This window comes from Sceloporus occidentalis, unplaced genomic scaffold (genome assembly GCF_023333645.1).
Source record: "Sceloporus occidentalis isolate IW3139 unplaced genomic scaffold, rSceOcc1.0.p SCAF_42, whole genome shotgun sequence".
Classification (NCBI taxonomy): domain Eukaryota; kingdom Metazoa; phylum Chordata; class Lepidosauria; order Squamata; family Phrynosomatidae; genus Sceloporus; species Sceloporus occidentalis.
This window is the reverse complement of record NW_028317022.1, coordinates 614,860-633,287: the sequence shown is the minus strand read 5'-3', so window position 1 is coordinate 633,287 and position 18,428 is coordinate 614,860. Positions and strand designations below refer to the sequence as shown.

Genomic DNA, 18,428 nt, shown 5'->3' with positions numbered 1-18,428 from the left:
TCATACGGTTAGAATGTAATTTCTCCTTTGTGACTTTTAAATGAAAGCACACAGGCTTCTTTAATATTTGTCCAGTCTCTTAAATGGGAATTTGGCCAACAAACATCACAAAATCACGCAAAAAAATGCAAATTGATTAGTCCTCTGTTGGATCGTGATAACAAGACTGCATTTTAAGAACTAGATGGTACACACATGGCATGTAACAAAACACAGTGCTCTTTGGAAGTTTTTATTTTATCCTCAACTAATTAAAATTAATGAGCTTTGATGTGAGCCACAAAGCAAACGACTTTGTGCATTTCTTCTTCATAATGAGTATAAACAGTGGAGTAAGCACGTTTTTTAGTATGATACAGACACTAACATTTTGTTCACTAAGTGACCAGGCATTCCACATAGTCTTAACCATTTCAAAGTTAGCTAATATGTGGTACTCGCAATGAAAGGGTCAAAAAGATCAACAAAATTGACTAAACACTTAAGTAGTACATGTGGACAACTTTAAGATGGGGCAGCACAGAATGCAAGACATCCATTTCAAATTATCCATAGATGGATGCATTATTTTTTATGTCTTAAATTTCTCATTTATAAGGCACATATGTCTTTTATTAACAGGTAGCAGACTCTCATAGAATTTGTGAAGAGGGGCAAATAAAACAAACATAGAACTGGTTCAAGCCTTTGATTTTTGCTTTTGCCTGCTTGGTGAAATTCCCAGGCACTGCTATTACTAATAGTACTAATACTGTAAGACATATTTTGGCAGGCAAAGAGTGTAAGGTATATATAATAACTGACGTCTTGTTAACTATCTTCATAGCCAGAGAAGTAGTGAGTGCCTGCATTCATCACCCGCATGAAATACTTTTTTTGTGCTTTTATAGGCAGTAGGGACTATGGTCCAGGGTTCAGTGCTGTTGCCATAACTTGATTTGGACACCTGGATCGATGAGGGATATGTCATAATGTCCAGACAGCAAAAGAAAATGAAAAGAAAAAAATAAAACTATATAATTAAGTATCAGAGACAAAAAAGGACACAGATAAAAACGAGGACAATGTATGACTAGAATGTATGCATCATTTACTATACAATGTCACATTGATAGAGAACATATTCACGCTAATTCATTATTCCATTTCCTCACACAGGACACAACTAAATATGAATTACATTGTTATAACCTGTCTGGATTATTGCAACTCTCCTAACTGGCCGTGCCTTGTCCTGCATTTCACAATGAGAATCCATTTTGAACAACTCTGCCATACTAATCTCCTTACCCTAACATTACTCATCTGCTTCCCTACTACCCTCTGGACTTTTGATTCTTACCTACAGATCTCTTAACATAACTAAATACCCACATACTATCCTCACCGTTCGGTTGACTCTCTTGCCCACAACTGGGTTATCTAATCTTCTGTTATAGCTTCCTCCAGACTTGTGCATCTCCAGGATTTCACCCCAAACTATACCTATTTCCTCCTAATACCCTTCAATCCCACGTGTACTTTAATCCCCACCAAATTCATCCTTCCCTCACACAGGACATACCTTCTGCCTGAGGGATTTAAGTTCTCTCTAATGCCCCCTCAACCTTCTAATAGATGGCAAGCTCACAACTCAGTTCCTCTGTGTAAATTACAAGATCTGCTTGCATTGCATATAAACAGTAAAGTCATTATTGCTTCACTGATCCATAAAGACACATTGGGCACACTAGCCCTGGTTTGGAAGATTCGTTTTTATAAAGCTGGAAACCTAAAGAAACAGTTTGAGGAGATGGGACTTCATTTAATAAACATTTGAGTTAATCAGGAAGATCAGAAATGGGTTTTAGGTGACATGTTGGTAAACTAAAAATACCCATCTGGAAAAGGAATCACCCCACTTGGAATTTGTTTTTTTTGGTGGGGACATTATCTGGGCCTAAAGAAACCAATTCAGATGCACTGAATACCACAAGACAAGGGTAAGTGACAGGTGAAAATAGGGTTAGCCAAAAGGGTGTCAGGAGACAAAATACATCGGCAATGCTAGAGCTGGGTAAAAACTAAATGAGTGAAAGTAGCCTAGGACAGCTCTTATAAAAAAAACAACCTTGTAAATCCTGTGTTTCTGGACATAAATGTATGATTACATATGATGTCACTGAGTGTGATTTTAATCTACTTTTTTTTTTTTGCAGTGCCTAATGTGAAGGCACCCTGCTTTTTTGTGGGTGGCTCCAGCTCAGGCATTTTAAAATATTTTACCCATCTTTAACAATGATCCTGGGGATTAGTTTTCGTTCTGACAAAAACAACAATTTCATACCTAACACAAAAATGATAATAGGAAACGACATAAAAAAGACAAACTCTTTCCATGTTTCTCTATAATAGGCACGCATAGGATAATAATTGTCCAGAACATTTAAAGAATGCTGATTCTGCAGAGCTTTGATTCTGTAAGGTGCCGAAGGCCTGACATGTATTGTTCTTGGTGCAATTACACAAGAAACATTGACCAGCAGCTATTGCTTTTTTGTCTTTATAAAGATTACCTTTTGATGTTGTATTTTTTCAAATCTCTTATGTCAAAAACCCCCAACAAATGAGTTGTAATGAGAAAATATCCTCATCTGTTCTAAAATGTAATAACCTAACGATAGCATGGTGGCAGCTTCTCGTGGGCTGTACAGACAATAGGCTAACATGATATTGACATAATGTTAGATTTACTTAGAGTAGAATGTTGGAGAAGTGAAAATTTAAATATTGAAGGCTAAAAAATAGTTAATGAATTAAAAATAAGGTGTCTTCGAGAAAAAACTAGTATAGGTATTCTTCGGAATTTATTTGGGATTATACTACCATATTTTCTATGAACGGTCTCTAAAAAGAGTTAAATGCCATTCAGATTACAAATAATGTTAGCTTTTATAACATGAAAAATCCTGGGCAAAAATCTTCTACTGTTATCCATATGTGCATAAAAGCCATCTGATCTCAGTCTGCTGGATGCTACAGAAAGGTTTATTTTCTTACAGCATTGAATGTATTATCTAAAAAGGAGTCTTCAGACCCTCTATTAAATACATGCTGTCACAAAGCTCCATTTAGGTTACAAGATGAGCTCCCAACAATATGCATCAACTTACCTCACTATAAAAAAATATGGAAATTGTCTGGGTAGAAAGGTGAGAAGGAAGCTGTGGGACCTAAAGAGGCTGGGCTGACAGTCCCAATATTCCCCTAGATTGGCTTAAGTATAACATTGGTGCTTTAATTCCCCACAAGGGTGGTTATTTTGACATTACATGAAAGGGTTGTTTAAGCTCATGGTGCCTATGGGTTATTCTGTTCAGTGATATTCACTTGACATTTGTTGCTGGTTGGGAAGAAAGCGTTTTCTCGATCTTTGTTCCTTGGCACAGTTAGTATATCTTTATGTATGCGCCCATCCTGTTTTTCCTTCTGGCTCGCAGCATTTATAACCAACTATGTACTGGGATACTATATCCTTGGACCATTTGAATGGCTTTGATATGCCAGATTGCATTATTTTTTGCATTAACTACTAAAATCACTGGACATTCTGTGACCAAGATTCAATTGCACCGGTAAAATTGACAGGGAGAGCCAATTAGAAAGAAAGATGGAAAACATCTGGAACAAAAACAACAGTCCAATAGAATACTAACCTCTTTCAGTGTTTTCATTGCTTCAGGAAACTGGTCTAGATAATGCTGCAGCTTGCCCACCTTCATCATTTGGATTGCCCTCACCGGATGATAATTGGAATAGTACAGGCTGCAGAGAGAAGAACATAATATGTCTCCATGTTAGTTTTGAAAATTATACTGATGATTATGATCCAGACGAATTTACTATTTTATTCTTTAATGGTACATTCACGACCAACAGTATTGCTTCTGTAATTTGTATAAATGGGAGCCTGTGTGCAAATGTATGACCATTGTTGTCATAGTATTGTTGTTTCAAACATTTTGTATGTTTAAAAGTGTACTTATGGACATAATCAGCTCCATACAAATGGTTACCATGGGAACTGGAACATGAATGGGACAGAATCTAACTAGACTGCATCAAGGGCACTATGATTGGATCTTACATTTAAGCCCTGCACAGTTCCCATGATGACACGCCTTTTATATGTGTAGACATGTGGACATGAATGTAACTCTATACGTAACTCTATACGTGTATGCGTAAGCAAATTAAAAGTAATGTCAAAGAATGTTTTTTGGCCAATGAGGTCAATGATAATAGTATTTAAGATACGGAAGACTGGAAGAATGGGGATAATGATAATAGAGGGGGAGTGAGTTTGAGTTTTTTTATGTAACAAATGGCATATTGTGAATTCAAATGTACATTTCTGAAAGGGTGTAGATAAGTGGAACATGATCCCAGCAGAAGTGGTAGAGTACAATAAGGGGATTTAGATATAATAGGCTTAAAGCTAGGAATGGTTAAGGTTTGAATATTAACAGCAGGAAAAATGGGCAGGTTAGATGGGCAGAGTGGTTCTTATGTGCCGTCAAGTTTCATGTTTCTACGTTACTTCGCCACCCCACCTGAATCCTATATTCACTGGCGTAACTACACTACAACTGCACCGATCCAGGACGGAAGGTCCATTTTCTAAACTTTCTAAACTATTTTGAACCGCCACGAGGAGACAGGAGCGTACCCTGCGGTGAAACCAAGGCTGGTTGCACGGTGTGTGAGCAGCCGGAGAGGAAGCTGCAGGAGCAGTGCGAGGTAAGCAAGGGTTGCTTGGTTGCTGCTTAGTTGTACATTAGTTTGAATAAAGCTATTGGCAGTTCTTCCCCAAGCATAGCATTGTTGACTTTTTTGTTTTGGGATGGTATGTGGCCTCACTCATGTTTGGCCCTTATCCAAAATGATTTGTTTGGTGAATTTGGGTTTAGGGTGTAGCCACATGATGCTTTCTGGATCAATGTGCAATTTATTTTCCATTTAATTTAAGTTCTATACAAAATGAAACAAAGTATAAAAATATTGATGTTTAACCCCATTCAGGACCGGCGTTGGCAAACTGCGTTTTTTTTTAAATATTTAAATTCCGTGCTCGTGATTCCCTGCAAAGCGATCACGTGCACGGAATTGTGGGAGAGTGGCTGCTACGACGCTGGATCGCGCATCATCAATGACGTACCTGGTACGTCCCGGTGTGCCGGTGACCTTTGACCCGGAAGTACCAGGTACGTCGCGGTCTTGAAGGGGTTAAGATTGCTGTTAATCATACTTCCCAAGTATCTCTGTTTTGGCTCGACTATCTCGGTTATCTTGCTTTTGGTGGGACAGTTCCGATTTTCTATCTCTGTCCCAATGCCCCAGATAACTGAATCATGAACTAGTTAGGGAGATTCTCTGATATCCTCTCACTGGCCCAGGGAGCTGTAAAATCAATGAAGGTCTCCAACCCTAACCACTTCTACACCCTATTTCCACACCTAACATTGGCCATTCCATTCCACCTCTGGCCCCACATCTCAACACAGGTGCCCCAGTTTGGACATCTGAAATGTTGTGGGTTTGCTTCAGGCTGTTATTATTATATATCATAAGACAGTATAAAAGATGACTAAAAAGTTTCACTTCCGCTAACCAGGAACTGTGAAGATCTATCAGAACACTACTGGAGAGTTCAAACTGGTTGTGGGACCTTATGGCCAGCAACTGATACATCACCGATGTGTGGCTGCACAGTAAAGGTAGGTAGGAAGGGCTGTGGAGCGAAGACCACTAGTTCTACTATCACTATTAAAACCACATTTACAATAAAGCATTTAAGGCACACATTTCTTCCATAGAGGTTAGAGCGGACGAGAGGCCCATGTTTTCGTTAGGCGTTAATAGACTAAATGCTTATTTTCTCCTACCTATCACACCAGATGTTATAAATAACACGGCATGCCCATCGGCCGACTGGAAACAGATGTTTTCACACTTGTAATAAAGCAATAGAGGAAATAAGCACCCAGTACTTCCTTTTAAGAAGGCATTAATGTAACATTTAACACTGTTAAGCAGTGAAAGGGCATTTAAAATAATTTTCGAAAAACTAGAGGGTCCGAGGTTTAGATGTAATGTAAGGAGGATTTACTCTACACAGAGGCTGGTAGATAAATGGAACAATCTCCCAGCAGAAGTGGTAGAGGCTATTACAGTAAGAACTGATTATGGTCTGAGTCATTACTTCAGGAAAAATGGGCACAGTGGTTCTTATCTGCCAGCAAATACTATTCTATGCTCAAAACATAACTTCCATCTCAAAGCCATCTGAAACCAAACTGAGGCAAGAGGGAATCTTTTATAAAGCCTTCAAACATTTTCATACTGGTATTTTCTCTAATTTTCTTAAAAGGTAATCAATGAGAAACAGGAAACTGACCCAAAATCCCTGGGAAGCATGTTCTCACCCAGAGACTCTGGGTCAAGCCAGGAGAATTCCCTGGTTGGAGACCTACTGGTGACAGACCTATGTAAGCATGACACAGAGTTATTGGGATTTATTGATAATTGTGCCTCTGTCATAAAAGCAGTTGTTGTGTCCATGATTAGTGGAAACAAATGTGGTTTAACGCCTGTGTCACAGACTTTGTGTACAAAAAGTTCTATCGGTTGTTGGATTACTTTGTTGTGCTGCAATTCTAGATGGAATTGTACTATGGACAAGAGTCTCATTTTCAGAATTTGAAGGCGGATGAGAACCATTCGGCCCATCGAGTCTGGCCATTTTTGCCGATGTAAACACTAACATTTTAATCTACTCATTTTACAGTGCTGTGGAATATGATAGCTCTATATAAAGCAATAAATAATAATCAGTCCTTGGTCTCATTCTCAATTCAGGACTTCTCTATGCCTATATACAATGCATGTTTAAGTTCCCTCACTGTATTAGCCTCTACCACTTCGGCTAGGAGACTGTTCCACTCAATTGTGCCTCTTTTTGTTGTCACGTGAAAAACATCTTTATACATAAATATACAAAGGGCAAAACCAAGTCAAAGGTACTTGATTTATGAGCTAACAAAAATTTAAACCTTCCATACATTAAAGCTGTTTTGAATTGTATTTGAAACCTGTGTTTAAGCGGGGATTTCATCTGTGGTACAGCAGCAAGAAAAGCAACAGTCATTATATCCCGATGCCATCATATCAGAATAAACATTGAAGGAGCCAGCTCAGAGCTCTTAGACTTCCTAACAATGCTTATACATAGTGCCCCTTTTATAGACATCCTTTTATGAGACACATTGTCACTTATGGTTGTGGATAAGTTAATATTGGAATTTATATTTTTTATATTTTGATCAGAAAAAAAGGTTTTAGAATAAATAATAAATTTTTAGTGTCTGAGCACACATTGTAGCGTCTCCTTCAAGGTTTATCACAGGCGTGAATTTTTTTTTTTTTTTAGTTCTGCTAGAGGCCATATAGACAAACATTCCCAAGGCAGAGTTTTATAGCTTAGGAGGGGAGGAAAGAAATAAAGTTTTTCAAACACTTACAGAACACTACAGAACTTGAGTGATTTGACATTTACACCTTTGGTTGTATTGCTTTGATGTCAGAACAAGTCTAGGAAATAGGTGCCATAAAATGGTCTTAAATTCAGCCCTGGAGGACAAATGGGGAATGCGATCCACAATTAGGTGCTGTTTTACTTGGACAAAGCATTAATTGCACCCCTAGTATGTTAAGCAAATAGACCATAGCAGATCTGCCATTTTATTCTTTCCTCTGATATTTACATTGTAAGTTTTTGTTTTTCGTTTCTATGGCAACAACCAAATCAGTGCCATGTGGAAATAAAGCATTTATTGGAAAACTATGACTATGTCAACATTATAAAGATTTTTTTCCCCTGCGGGATCTGAACATCTAACAGTACTAGGAATACTGCTATTAATGTTGCTTTTAGTTATAAAAGTATGTATTTCTGCGGAGTAAAACAAAAAGCTCTAGAGATGAAGTGATATAGAAAGATTCCAGCAGCTGTCTGTATACAATGGTGACTTGGGTCATACTAAACATGATGCCCAACAATAGTGATGCTTCTAACCACTGTCACCTCACTAGCCTCTGGCTAGTCATATTCACACACCTGCAACCAATTGCCGTACACTATAATTAGCTAGATAACCACACTGTATATAAAAAGCACACATACACAATTCTTGAGTGGTAAACATCTGGTTAGTAAAACCAACTCTATGCAGACATACCACGGGGATACTCACAACTCTTTCACACCTTTAAATACTAATTATTTAACCCTTAGGTAGGGGTAAGCGTGACCATATCCCGCTTACCTGCCCGCAGAGGAGGGCTTCATCCGAAGACCCCAGGTCAAATCCAGAGGGTTCCCAGCCGGGTATGGTGCTCAGCAGAGTCGTAACTAGTGCTCTCAGCACTTGAGGTAGAGGAGGATTGTTCCACCATATGCTGCCCATTATATCCGCTTCCGGATGTTGAACGGGGGTGCAAAGGCTGCTGGGAGGTTTAATAATGCACCTCACTTTGTAGAACCTGAGGCAGCTGCCTCTCTTGCTCCATGGCAGTTATGGCCCTGGTAATCACTTGTGTCAAACCAGAAGATTTACCAGGTATTACAAAGCATTGCGTGCTGGGAATCACATAGTTTCATGGGTTAAATATTTAAGAGGATAGAGGGTTTGGGATTCTGGGTCCAACCTCCCAAGTCTTTTCCTCTGAAACCATACATACACATTTTGTTCAGAAGTATGTGTCACACTAATGAATTAAGTAAACTAAATAAATGGTGCACCCTGCTTTTACCAAACAACAATTTTAAAATGATGTCTGTATTCACACATCACTTTCTCCCTCTCCCCCAGTACTCACTTTGTTCTTCATTTGTTTTCCATATTTTCTGCAGCGTCAACAATCTTTTAATTTATTACCTTCTCTGTAACCTTGGGCTTCCCTTAGGACCTATGCAGTGAGGTTAAATAAACTAACCCTGCTAAACTAAATAGCAATGGTGATGTATGGCTTGAGCTATATACCAAAACATCAACCTTTCTGGGTGTTAGCAGAAAGCTTCTTGTTGTTGATGAAAATTCAAAGGACCTTTTTATGGTCTGTAAAATTCTCAGAGTGCTGGTGGAAAAAATAAGTGAACCTATGGATTTAATAACCAGTTGAACCTCCTTTGGCAGCAATAACCTCAAACACGTACTTCCAGTAGCTGAGGATCAGACCTGCATAACGTTCAGGAGGAATTTTAGACCATTCTTCCTTACAGATTTGCTTAAGCTCAGCCATATTCCTATTATGTCTGGTGTTAACCGCTCTCTTGAGGTCATTCCCACAGCATCTCTAATGAGTTAAGGTCTGGGCTCTTACTGGACTGCTCCAAAAGGCTGTTCTTTTGGAAAATATTCTGTAGTAGATTTAATTGGACGTTTAGGGTGATTGTCCTGCTGAATGACACAACTTCTACTGAGCTTCAGTTGGGGACAGCCACCCTGACATTAGCCTGTATGATACCTTAATAAACTTGGGAATTCATTGTCCGCTTAGTCCTCAAAACAGTTTCCCAGTAGCGTTGTGGAGTGTCAAGGTTCTCTTTGGCAAACTTCAGACAAACAGCAATGTTAAATTGAAAAGCAGCGGCTTCCTCTATGTTGTCCTGGCATGGATTCAATGCTTGTTCAATATTTAGCATATGGTAGACTCACGAACAGAGGTGTTAACCAGTTCCAATGATTCATTGAAACCTTTAGCTGCTACCCTAGGGTTCTTTTGTACCTCATTGAACATTCTGTGTTGTTATCTTGTTGGGCATCCACACTAGGAAGAGTAGCCACGGCACTACATTGTACACTATTTTTGTATGGATTGGTTCACATCAGCAGATGATGGTTGAGAATAGCAAACTCAAAATGTTTGAATGTTTTTTATGTCAAAGTAGCTTTTAAACGGTTTCATGGATTAGACTCCAAGTTTGCTAACTCCTGACTCCATTTAGCTCTTGTTGAAGTGATGAGCCTAGGAGTTCACATACATTTTCCAACTCATACTCTGTTAATGCTGGTTTAGTTACCTTTTCACTTACCTTTTCTTGATATATTGTCTCTAGGGCTCATGTAAAACAGCCATGTAAATTGGCTGCATATACAGATTAGACAAAATGTAAATTGGAATATTGGTAGATAGATAGATAGATAGGTATTGTGAACTGGGATCATATAACCACACAGTCTTAGTCTGTCAACAAAAACAAAATGTAGCATAGACCTTTTCTTCTCAAGAAATATTCCTGTAAACTCTTGTGGAGATAAATGCAGTTTTACACACCTACCTGGAGAGCTACACCGTATGAACAAAAGTATGTAGACACCCCTCCTTATTATGGAGTTCAGGTGATCCAGCCACACCCATTGCTAACAGGTGTATCAATTAAGCACACAGGTATACCATCTCCATAGACAAACTTTGACAGTAGCATGATTTTAAATGTGGCAGTGTCGTAGGATGCCAACTTTGCCACAATTCAGTTAGATGTGCCCTGGTCCACTATAACTGCTATTATTGTCAAGTAGAAGTATCTAGGAGTAACAACCGCTCAGTCATTATGCGGTAGACCACGCACACTCACAGAACATGGCCGAGTGCACAGAAATCACCTGTCTTCTGTAGCATCCCTCACTACAGAGTGCCAAACTGCTTCCGAAGGCAACATTATCTCAAGCTAAATGAAACTGGTTTTTATGGCTGCGCTGCTGCCAAGCAGAAGATAAGTATGCGCAATGCCAAGTGTCAGTTTCAGTACTGTAAAGCACACCGCCAATGTACTCCGGAGCAGTGGAAACGTATTCTGTGGATTAATGAATCACGCTTCACTATTCGCTCTGATGGACAAACCAGAAAAACGCTAACTACCAAAATGCATAGTGCCAACTGCACAAAGCAAGGTTCTAAAGAGATGCTTTCACAAGATTGGTAAGTCGAGTGACCTGCCAAGACCTTTTGCACACTCCAACATCTTGCGGAAAGCCTTCCCAGAAGAGTGGAGGGTGTTATAGCCACAATGTGGGGAAACGTCATATTAATGCCCATGGTTTTAGAATGGGATATCCGTAAGCTTATGGTCAGATGTCCACATACGTTTGGACATATAGTGTTCACCTGCTTTGCTCTGCTAATGAGGTCAAACTGACCATTATGTTGGATATGTTCATATAGGAACATCAGAGGAGTTTCTATGGGTGGGCAACAGGTGCTGTTGGCTATGGCTCATTAGAGGGAATGGTGCAGAATACAAAAATTCTATACATCTTTTCAATAGTGCTGTGGTTGTGTTTTCAGTCAATTCTCATCTAGGATCGTACATACCATCCACTAGGGAATACAGCAGAAATCTATTATCTTCCCAAGTTATAAGCCTAAAAAACAAGCAACATTGAACATTATCAAGAAGCTACAGAACCTTTGCCTTTGTCAGAAACACAGTCATTTTTTTACAAGTGGAGACAGCAAGAATATGGTTGTCTGTGTCAGTACATTCGGGAATTGACAGTCTTGTTATAAGCTTGTATAATGTATCTTACCATTTGTTAAACATTTAAGCGCATGGTTGCTGTCAACTAATATCAGATGAAGCAAAACACAGTAACATTAACTGCAATTTTCCTCAACCTTGAGTACTATTTATCTTGGTGAAACAGCAACGTCAAATACCAAAGAGGTCTAGACATAAGCATGCAGATGAACAAGAGTCCGTGTTATTGAACTGAAAATTGCTTTATTGATTTATAACCACATTTTCATCTTCATTTGCTTTCAACCTTGCCTAAATCACACATATATTTGGAAATGTCATATTCTATACAAAATGTTTTAGGTGAACTCTACCAGCTAAGCAGTCAAAAATGACAACGAAGATGAAGATATGTTAAATCATGTGCCAATGGTAGTGTTCACTAAAGCTTAAAGATACCCTTTTTAAGGTTGGTTGTATAATCATACCTGGAAACTTTCTACTGTATGGTACCCTTTGTGATTACTCTTCTGGGGCAGTGGCTTCATGAAGTGGTAGGGCTAGCTATGTGTAGTACTGGGGTTAACTGCTTACCCCTTAGTGGGAGGGAACTAGGTAGGGAGCAGTGGAAAGTGGCAGAATGTGCGAGTGAGAGTGGCCAAACACCACCACCATGCCTAGATTAAAAAGAAACTCACCCAGAGATCTGGAGAGGTAGCGATCTTTAAATAATATAACCAATCAGAGCTGGCGCCTTGTGCGGACTACTCCTCTGGCGCCCCCCCATCCCAAAAAAAGAAAGGAAAAAAAATCTTGTCACAAAACTCCCCTCTCTCACTATCTATCCCCTCTCCCCCTTTATCACGATCTACCACCTCTGCCCCTTCTCTCAAAAGTCCATGTTACTGGTGGATGTAGATGGAACTTGCGCATAAAACAAACATGCTTCAGAGGAGCCAAGGAAGCAGTTCCAAACTTTTGCCAGCTCTCCCTGAAGTAAATAAGATGAGAGTGAAAATGTACTGCAAGAGTCTTTAGTTAATAAACCCCAATGTCCTGCAGGTGGGCGAAAAACAAATCACTATAAACATTGCATTATGTCTTCTACATTTTATTTTTACATGGCAGACACAATGGGCACATTGAGGATGGCATGATACCAAGGGCTATACAAACACACATATGTGTTAAATTGTTGCATAGGAAGTGCTGGATCCATTGTACACAGGGTGCAATCAAAGTAATATAGTGTCTCAAAACATTTGGCTAAAATGGGCAACAATACTGAATGCATTTAAGTCTGTTCTGCCTGAGGGCAATAGCTCCCCTTGTCATCCCTCCTCTTAGTTACTGCAATGGGTTATGAGAATTCAGCCTGGAAAGGACAAGACAACTCCAAGGGTAAGAGTTGAAAGTGACTGACAGGACTCGGGGGATCAGGTCGGGTAGTAGCCCATGTGCAGGGGATACTTGGGGTTCGGTCTGTAACCCACGATGCATGATTATACAAACAAAGACACCACAAGCAGAAATCTAGGTAATGCAATGTATTGTATGTATATGAAGGGTAATACAGTCTGTAAGCAAGAAACCGGATGTATGGCAGGATAAATAAATACCGGTAATAAGTCTTTTGGCAGGGAGCCCGCTTGGAAGGGCGCGAAAGGCAGAGAGCCCGCTTGGAAGGGCGCGAAAGGCAGAGAGCCCACTTGGAAGGGCGAGAAAGGCAGAGAGCCCGCTTGGAAGGGCGCGAAAGGCAGAGAGCCCGCTTGGAAGGGTACTAAAGGCACCGAGCCCGCTTGAAAGGACACAAAGCAGGGAATCCACTTGGTCAGGACACAAAGCAGGTAACCAGGACTGGTACAGGTGCAAAGCCACAGCAGAAAGGTCCACAAACTTCAATACAAAGGCCCTGACTGAAGGGCAGGGCAGGTTCATAAAGGTAGCAGATTTATATACCACAGGTATGAAAAAGCCATGGTTCAGGCAGCGAAAAAGTGGAACCTGACAGTGACTTCCACTCTTCCTTTATCTCGATTTAAACAAAAACACACTCTTATGCTCTCCAAGTAATATAACAATATATTCTCTTAGTTTTCCTAGACATATTGTGCTTTGGAAGTCTTCATACTACAGTCAAACTCTCTAGGCTTCCATAATGATTGTTCACTTATCAAGGACATTAGCAAACAAAGGAAAATTGTTCATCAATCATGCACATAATGAACACCAATTCTCAAAAGTTACCAATTCCCAAAAGATTTTGCAGCTGGTAATTACACTGGGTAATGCAGGCTCATCAGGGGTGTAACTAGAAACCACGGGGCCCTGGTATGAAGAATTTCCCCTGGCCCCCAAACTTCAGCAGCTGTCTGTGCCGCCTCTATCCCTTTCCCCCTTCCAATATACAACATATGTAAACACACTTATACAAATTACACATACATACTATCTATTTCACCCCACTTATAAAATTACACATCCATGCTCACCCACACACCCACAATTACACAACCATGCTCACACACCCACACATCCATGCTCACACACACAGAAGTACACATCCATGCTCAAACACACACATATATATATATATATATCCCACTCCCACCCCTGCTGCTGCTTTCCCACTGTGCAGGCAGCCTCGGTTTCACCCAGGGGGTCACGTAGAACAACATGACCCCCATACGTTCCTGTCTCCCTGTGCTGGTTCAAAATAGTTTAGAATAGGCCCTTCCGACCTGAATAGGTTCGCTCCAGGTCAGAAGGGCCCTTTCTAAACAACTTTAAGCCGGTACGAGGAGGCAGTAAGAAGGGGTTGAAGGGGTCACACCAGACCTCCTAGATGCACGGGCACGGTTGCAGCTGCGACCCCTGTAGTTATGCCAGTAAAGCACATGTTTTAATTGGGAAATGTTAATTGTGTAACAATTATATCTTGACTTTGGATAAAAATATTTGTAAAATCCTGTATTTTACATGTTTTATCTAGTGGAACTGAAGATAACAAAGTTTGCATGGGTTAACTTATTTTCAGAGTTGTATTAAATCAAAAGGACAATTCTGAAACCAAATGCTACACTGCATGTTACAGAAGGAAGAAGGGAAGGTATACAAAGTAGATACTAAGAAACAATGATCTTTGTTCCAGTAATAGGGGATAGACTGTCAGGAGTGGCCAGGTGACCCATGAATGTCGCAATCCCTATTTCATCTGCATGCTATTATATTGTATCTCAATTTTATTTAAGTCAAACAATGTAAGCACATTCCTCAAAGGTGCAGTCTAACCCCAGATGTTTTTCCCAAACAGAGAATGGTTACGCACATTATAATAATGAATGCTCACTTCCTCTCTATTTTTATAAATATAGATTTACAGAACCTATAACATGCAATTCATCACTAGACCGTTAATCTATTATTTACTGTCACAGGAAACAGCAGTCATGTTTTATAGCCTTAAAAAAATCTTAAATATGCAAACCCTTGTCTTGAAATTGGTAACCTAATGCAAGGCACAGGAACTTTGCCAAGTTGGCTAAGACAAAAAAAAATGTAAAACAACATTTTTGTTAATATCAAGGTAATCAACATTAATAGTCAATGCTATATGGGTAGCACAATGCACAAATTAAGCTGTACGATATGTATATAAATGGACAATTAAAAAAAAAAAAACGTACAATTTTAGTATTTATTATGTCAGAGCTGGCCCTTACAGGGGTCACTGTGGATCCATGGGACCCAGGCGGCACTGTGACAGGGGCTGCAATTTGCCGCCCCAAGGCATGTTGTTTCAGGATAGATTTGTTGAGAAAGAAAAGTGTTTCTGCACCTCTCTTTCTCCGCAAATCGATATGGATTATTCTGGCCCCTCATTGCACCTCCTAAAAAGGGTGGCACCACGGGTACAGCCTCTCCTTTGTTTCTCAAATTGAAAGCTATGCCCTTTTGTGGAAGTGCACCAGAAGGCTGGGTTCACAGAGAAGCGGATAAAGGAAGAATACATGGGGAGGAGTGGACAAGCAGGAGAAGAGGAAAGAGAAGAAGTGCAGCAGCGGAAAGGAGACAGGGACGCAGAAGCAGTTAATGGAAGAATTAGGAAGACATTGAGAAAGAGCTGGAGAGAGTGTGAATGAGAGTGGGAGAAAGCGTGAATGAGAGTGGGAGAGAGCATGAGAAACTGTTTTGCACACTGTTTATGTACAGTATATACTTTTAGTCAAATCACAAGTGATGGAAAAGGGAGACTGTATTGTAGAAGGGGCTTAAATTGACCACTGATCATTAGCCAGTGGCGGAACTACCGGGGTCGCAGGGGTCACGACTGCGACCGGGCCCTGGAGTTCTGCCAGTCAGGGGGGCCCAAGGGGTACCGAGCGGTTGCTGAAAAAACTCACTGGCCACTTTATTAGCTATCTGTTTAATTGCTTGTTAACACAAATAGCTAATCAGCCAATCAAATGGCAGCAACTCAATGCATAAAGGCATGTATACCTAGTCAAAAGCGAGCATCAGAATGGGAAAGAAAGGGGATTTAAGTGTCTCTGAACGTGGTATGGTTGTTGTTGCCAGACAGGCTGGTCTGAGTATTTCAGAAGCTGCTGATCTACTGGGGTTTTCACGCACAACCATCTCTAGGGTTTACAGAGAATGGTCCAAAAAGGAGAAAATATCCAGTGAGCGGCAGTTGTGTGGATGAAAATGCCTGGTTGATGTCAGAGATCAGAGAAAAATGGGCAGGCTGGTTCGAGATCACAGAAAGGCAACAGTAACACAAATTACCACTTGTTACAACCAAGGTATGCAGAATACCATCTCCGAACGCACGACACGTCGAACCTTGAAGCAGATGGGCACACCGGGTGCCACTTCTGTCAGCTAAGAACAGGAAACTGAGGCTACAATTCGCACGGGCTCACCAAAATTGCACAATGGAAGACTGGAAGAACATTGTCTGGTCCGATGAGTCTCTTTTCCAGCTGCAACATTCAAATGGCAGGGTCAGACTTTGGCGTACACAACATGAAAGCATGGATCCATCCTGCCTTGTATCAACGATTTAGGGTGGTGGTGGTGTAATGGTGCGGGGGACATTTTCTTGGCACACTTTGGGCCCCTTAGTACCAACTGAGCATCGTTTAAATGCGAGAGCCTTCCTGAGTATTGTTGCTGACCCTTTTCTGACCACAGTGTATCCATCTTCTGATGGCTACTTCCAGCAGGATGTCACAAAGCTCACGTCATCTCAAACTGGTTTCTTGAACATGACAATGAGTTCACTGTACTCCAATAGCTTTCACTGTCACCAAATCTCAATCCAATAGAGCACCTTTGGGATGTGGTGGAACGAGAGATTCACATCATGGATGTGCAGCAGACAAATCTGCAGCAAATGCATAATGCCATCATGTCCATATGGACCATATTTCCAGCGCCCTGTAGAGAGTATGCTACAAAGAATGAAGGCATTCTGAAGGAAAAAGGGGGTGCATCCCGGTACTAGCAAGTTGTACCTAATAAAGTGGCCAGTGAGTGTATATGTACAGATATTCTAGAATAAAGTACAAATCTGTGAATTCCCTTTAAATGATGTGTAGAAATTAATTTCATTCTTGTTTCTTAGCATAACTGAGACAACAGACTACTTAAGCAAAGGAAAGCACTAGCAGATGTAGTGACAGCTGCCAACATCCCAGTAAGAAAACACTACAGCTTTCTGATCTTCATCAGGCTGAACCAAAGAAAGCCACAGGAGAGGATCTGAGATCAAAAGACTGACAACTACTGCTTGCTAAAATTAGAGTAGAGCATTTAATAATAAACCTTTGACCTGACTGCATATTTAAGTAGTAAAATGAATGAGCAATATACCCAGTCTTTTTTTATTTTCAGATACAATTTTCTATACAACACTGTTCAGAAAATCCTAGTTTTATTTTTTTAAGTAAAAATATTTGCTTGGTAAAAAATAACATCCAAACAACAAGAGTTTACCACACGGAGTTATGCATTTCCACAAAATACAGAGCTAATATCTTCTGGTATTGTTTAGAGAAGGTTATTTATTGGAAATTAATAGCTTTTATTCGGCCAGCATAGAAAAAGTTATATGTAAAGTTGCAGAAGCTTTTGGGACCTACGAGGTTCCTTCTTCAGATCTTGGAGACATCTGAGATCCTATACGCTCATGCCATCGGAACTGTGAAATCACGCATAATAGATGAAGTGTCAATGCACTAATATGTCATATACTTGTACTCAGTTTATGGCCTAGTGCTTCTTCTGTAAATGCAACTGTAAACATGTGTTGTCTTTTTCTGGATTATCATTGTCATTTTAGATATACACACAGAAAACACTGTACTAGTTTGGTAGTCAGGGCTTATTTTATGTAATTATAACAAATTGTGCTATATTAGCAGGAACAGCACATAGAACATTATTTACAGACAGCTAATAGAAAATGCTGGACAGATTGTATACAGTTCAAAATTGCTTATGGTATGAATAAATCCTGACAAACAGATGCTCAATAATAAAGAGACTCTGTAGCAAACATTAGTGACCTTGAGGGACACCATTCTCGGACTGCTTCCATAAACAATAGGTACATTTCCTTCTGCCGACTAATGTGATAAATCAAGGCCATCCGTCTCTGCCAGTTTATCGACAGCCATCAGGTTAATAAAACCTTTTATATATTATTTGACTTTGGACGTAATTGGCAATAATCATTGCCTTCAATTTTACAGAAAACGTGACTGGATGTGCCTCAGACACATCTGTGTGCAATAAAACCTGTGTCCTCAGTACATCTTTAAATCAAGGTTATTATTCTCGGTTTCAAACAGTTTGTCAGTGTGTG

General features: G+C 40.0%; 1 protein-coding gene across 1 annotated transcript in view; it reads right to left on the bottom strand.

Annotated features, from left to right (window-relative positions):
• LOC149289848 (histone-lysine N-methyltransferase SMYD3-like) overlaps positions 1–18,428 on the bottom strand; it is a 359,885-nt gene that overhangs the window by 2,268 nt on the left and 339,189 nt on the right. Inside the window, exon 11 of the mRNA XM_089490127.1 lies at positions 3,696–3,804. Within this exon, the coding sequence (XP_089346253.1) occupies positions 3,696–3,804 (109 nt within the window). The remainder of the gene's footprint in view (positions 1–3,695; positions 3,805–18,428) is intronic.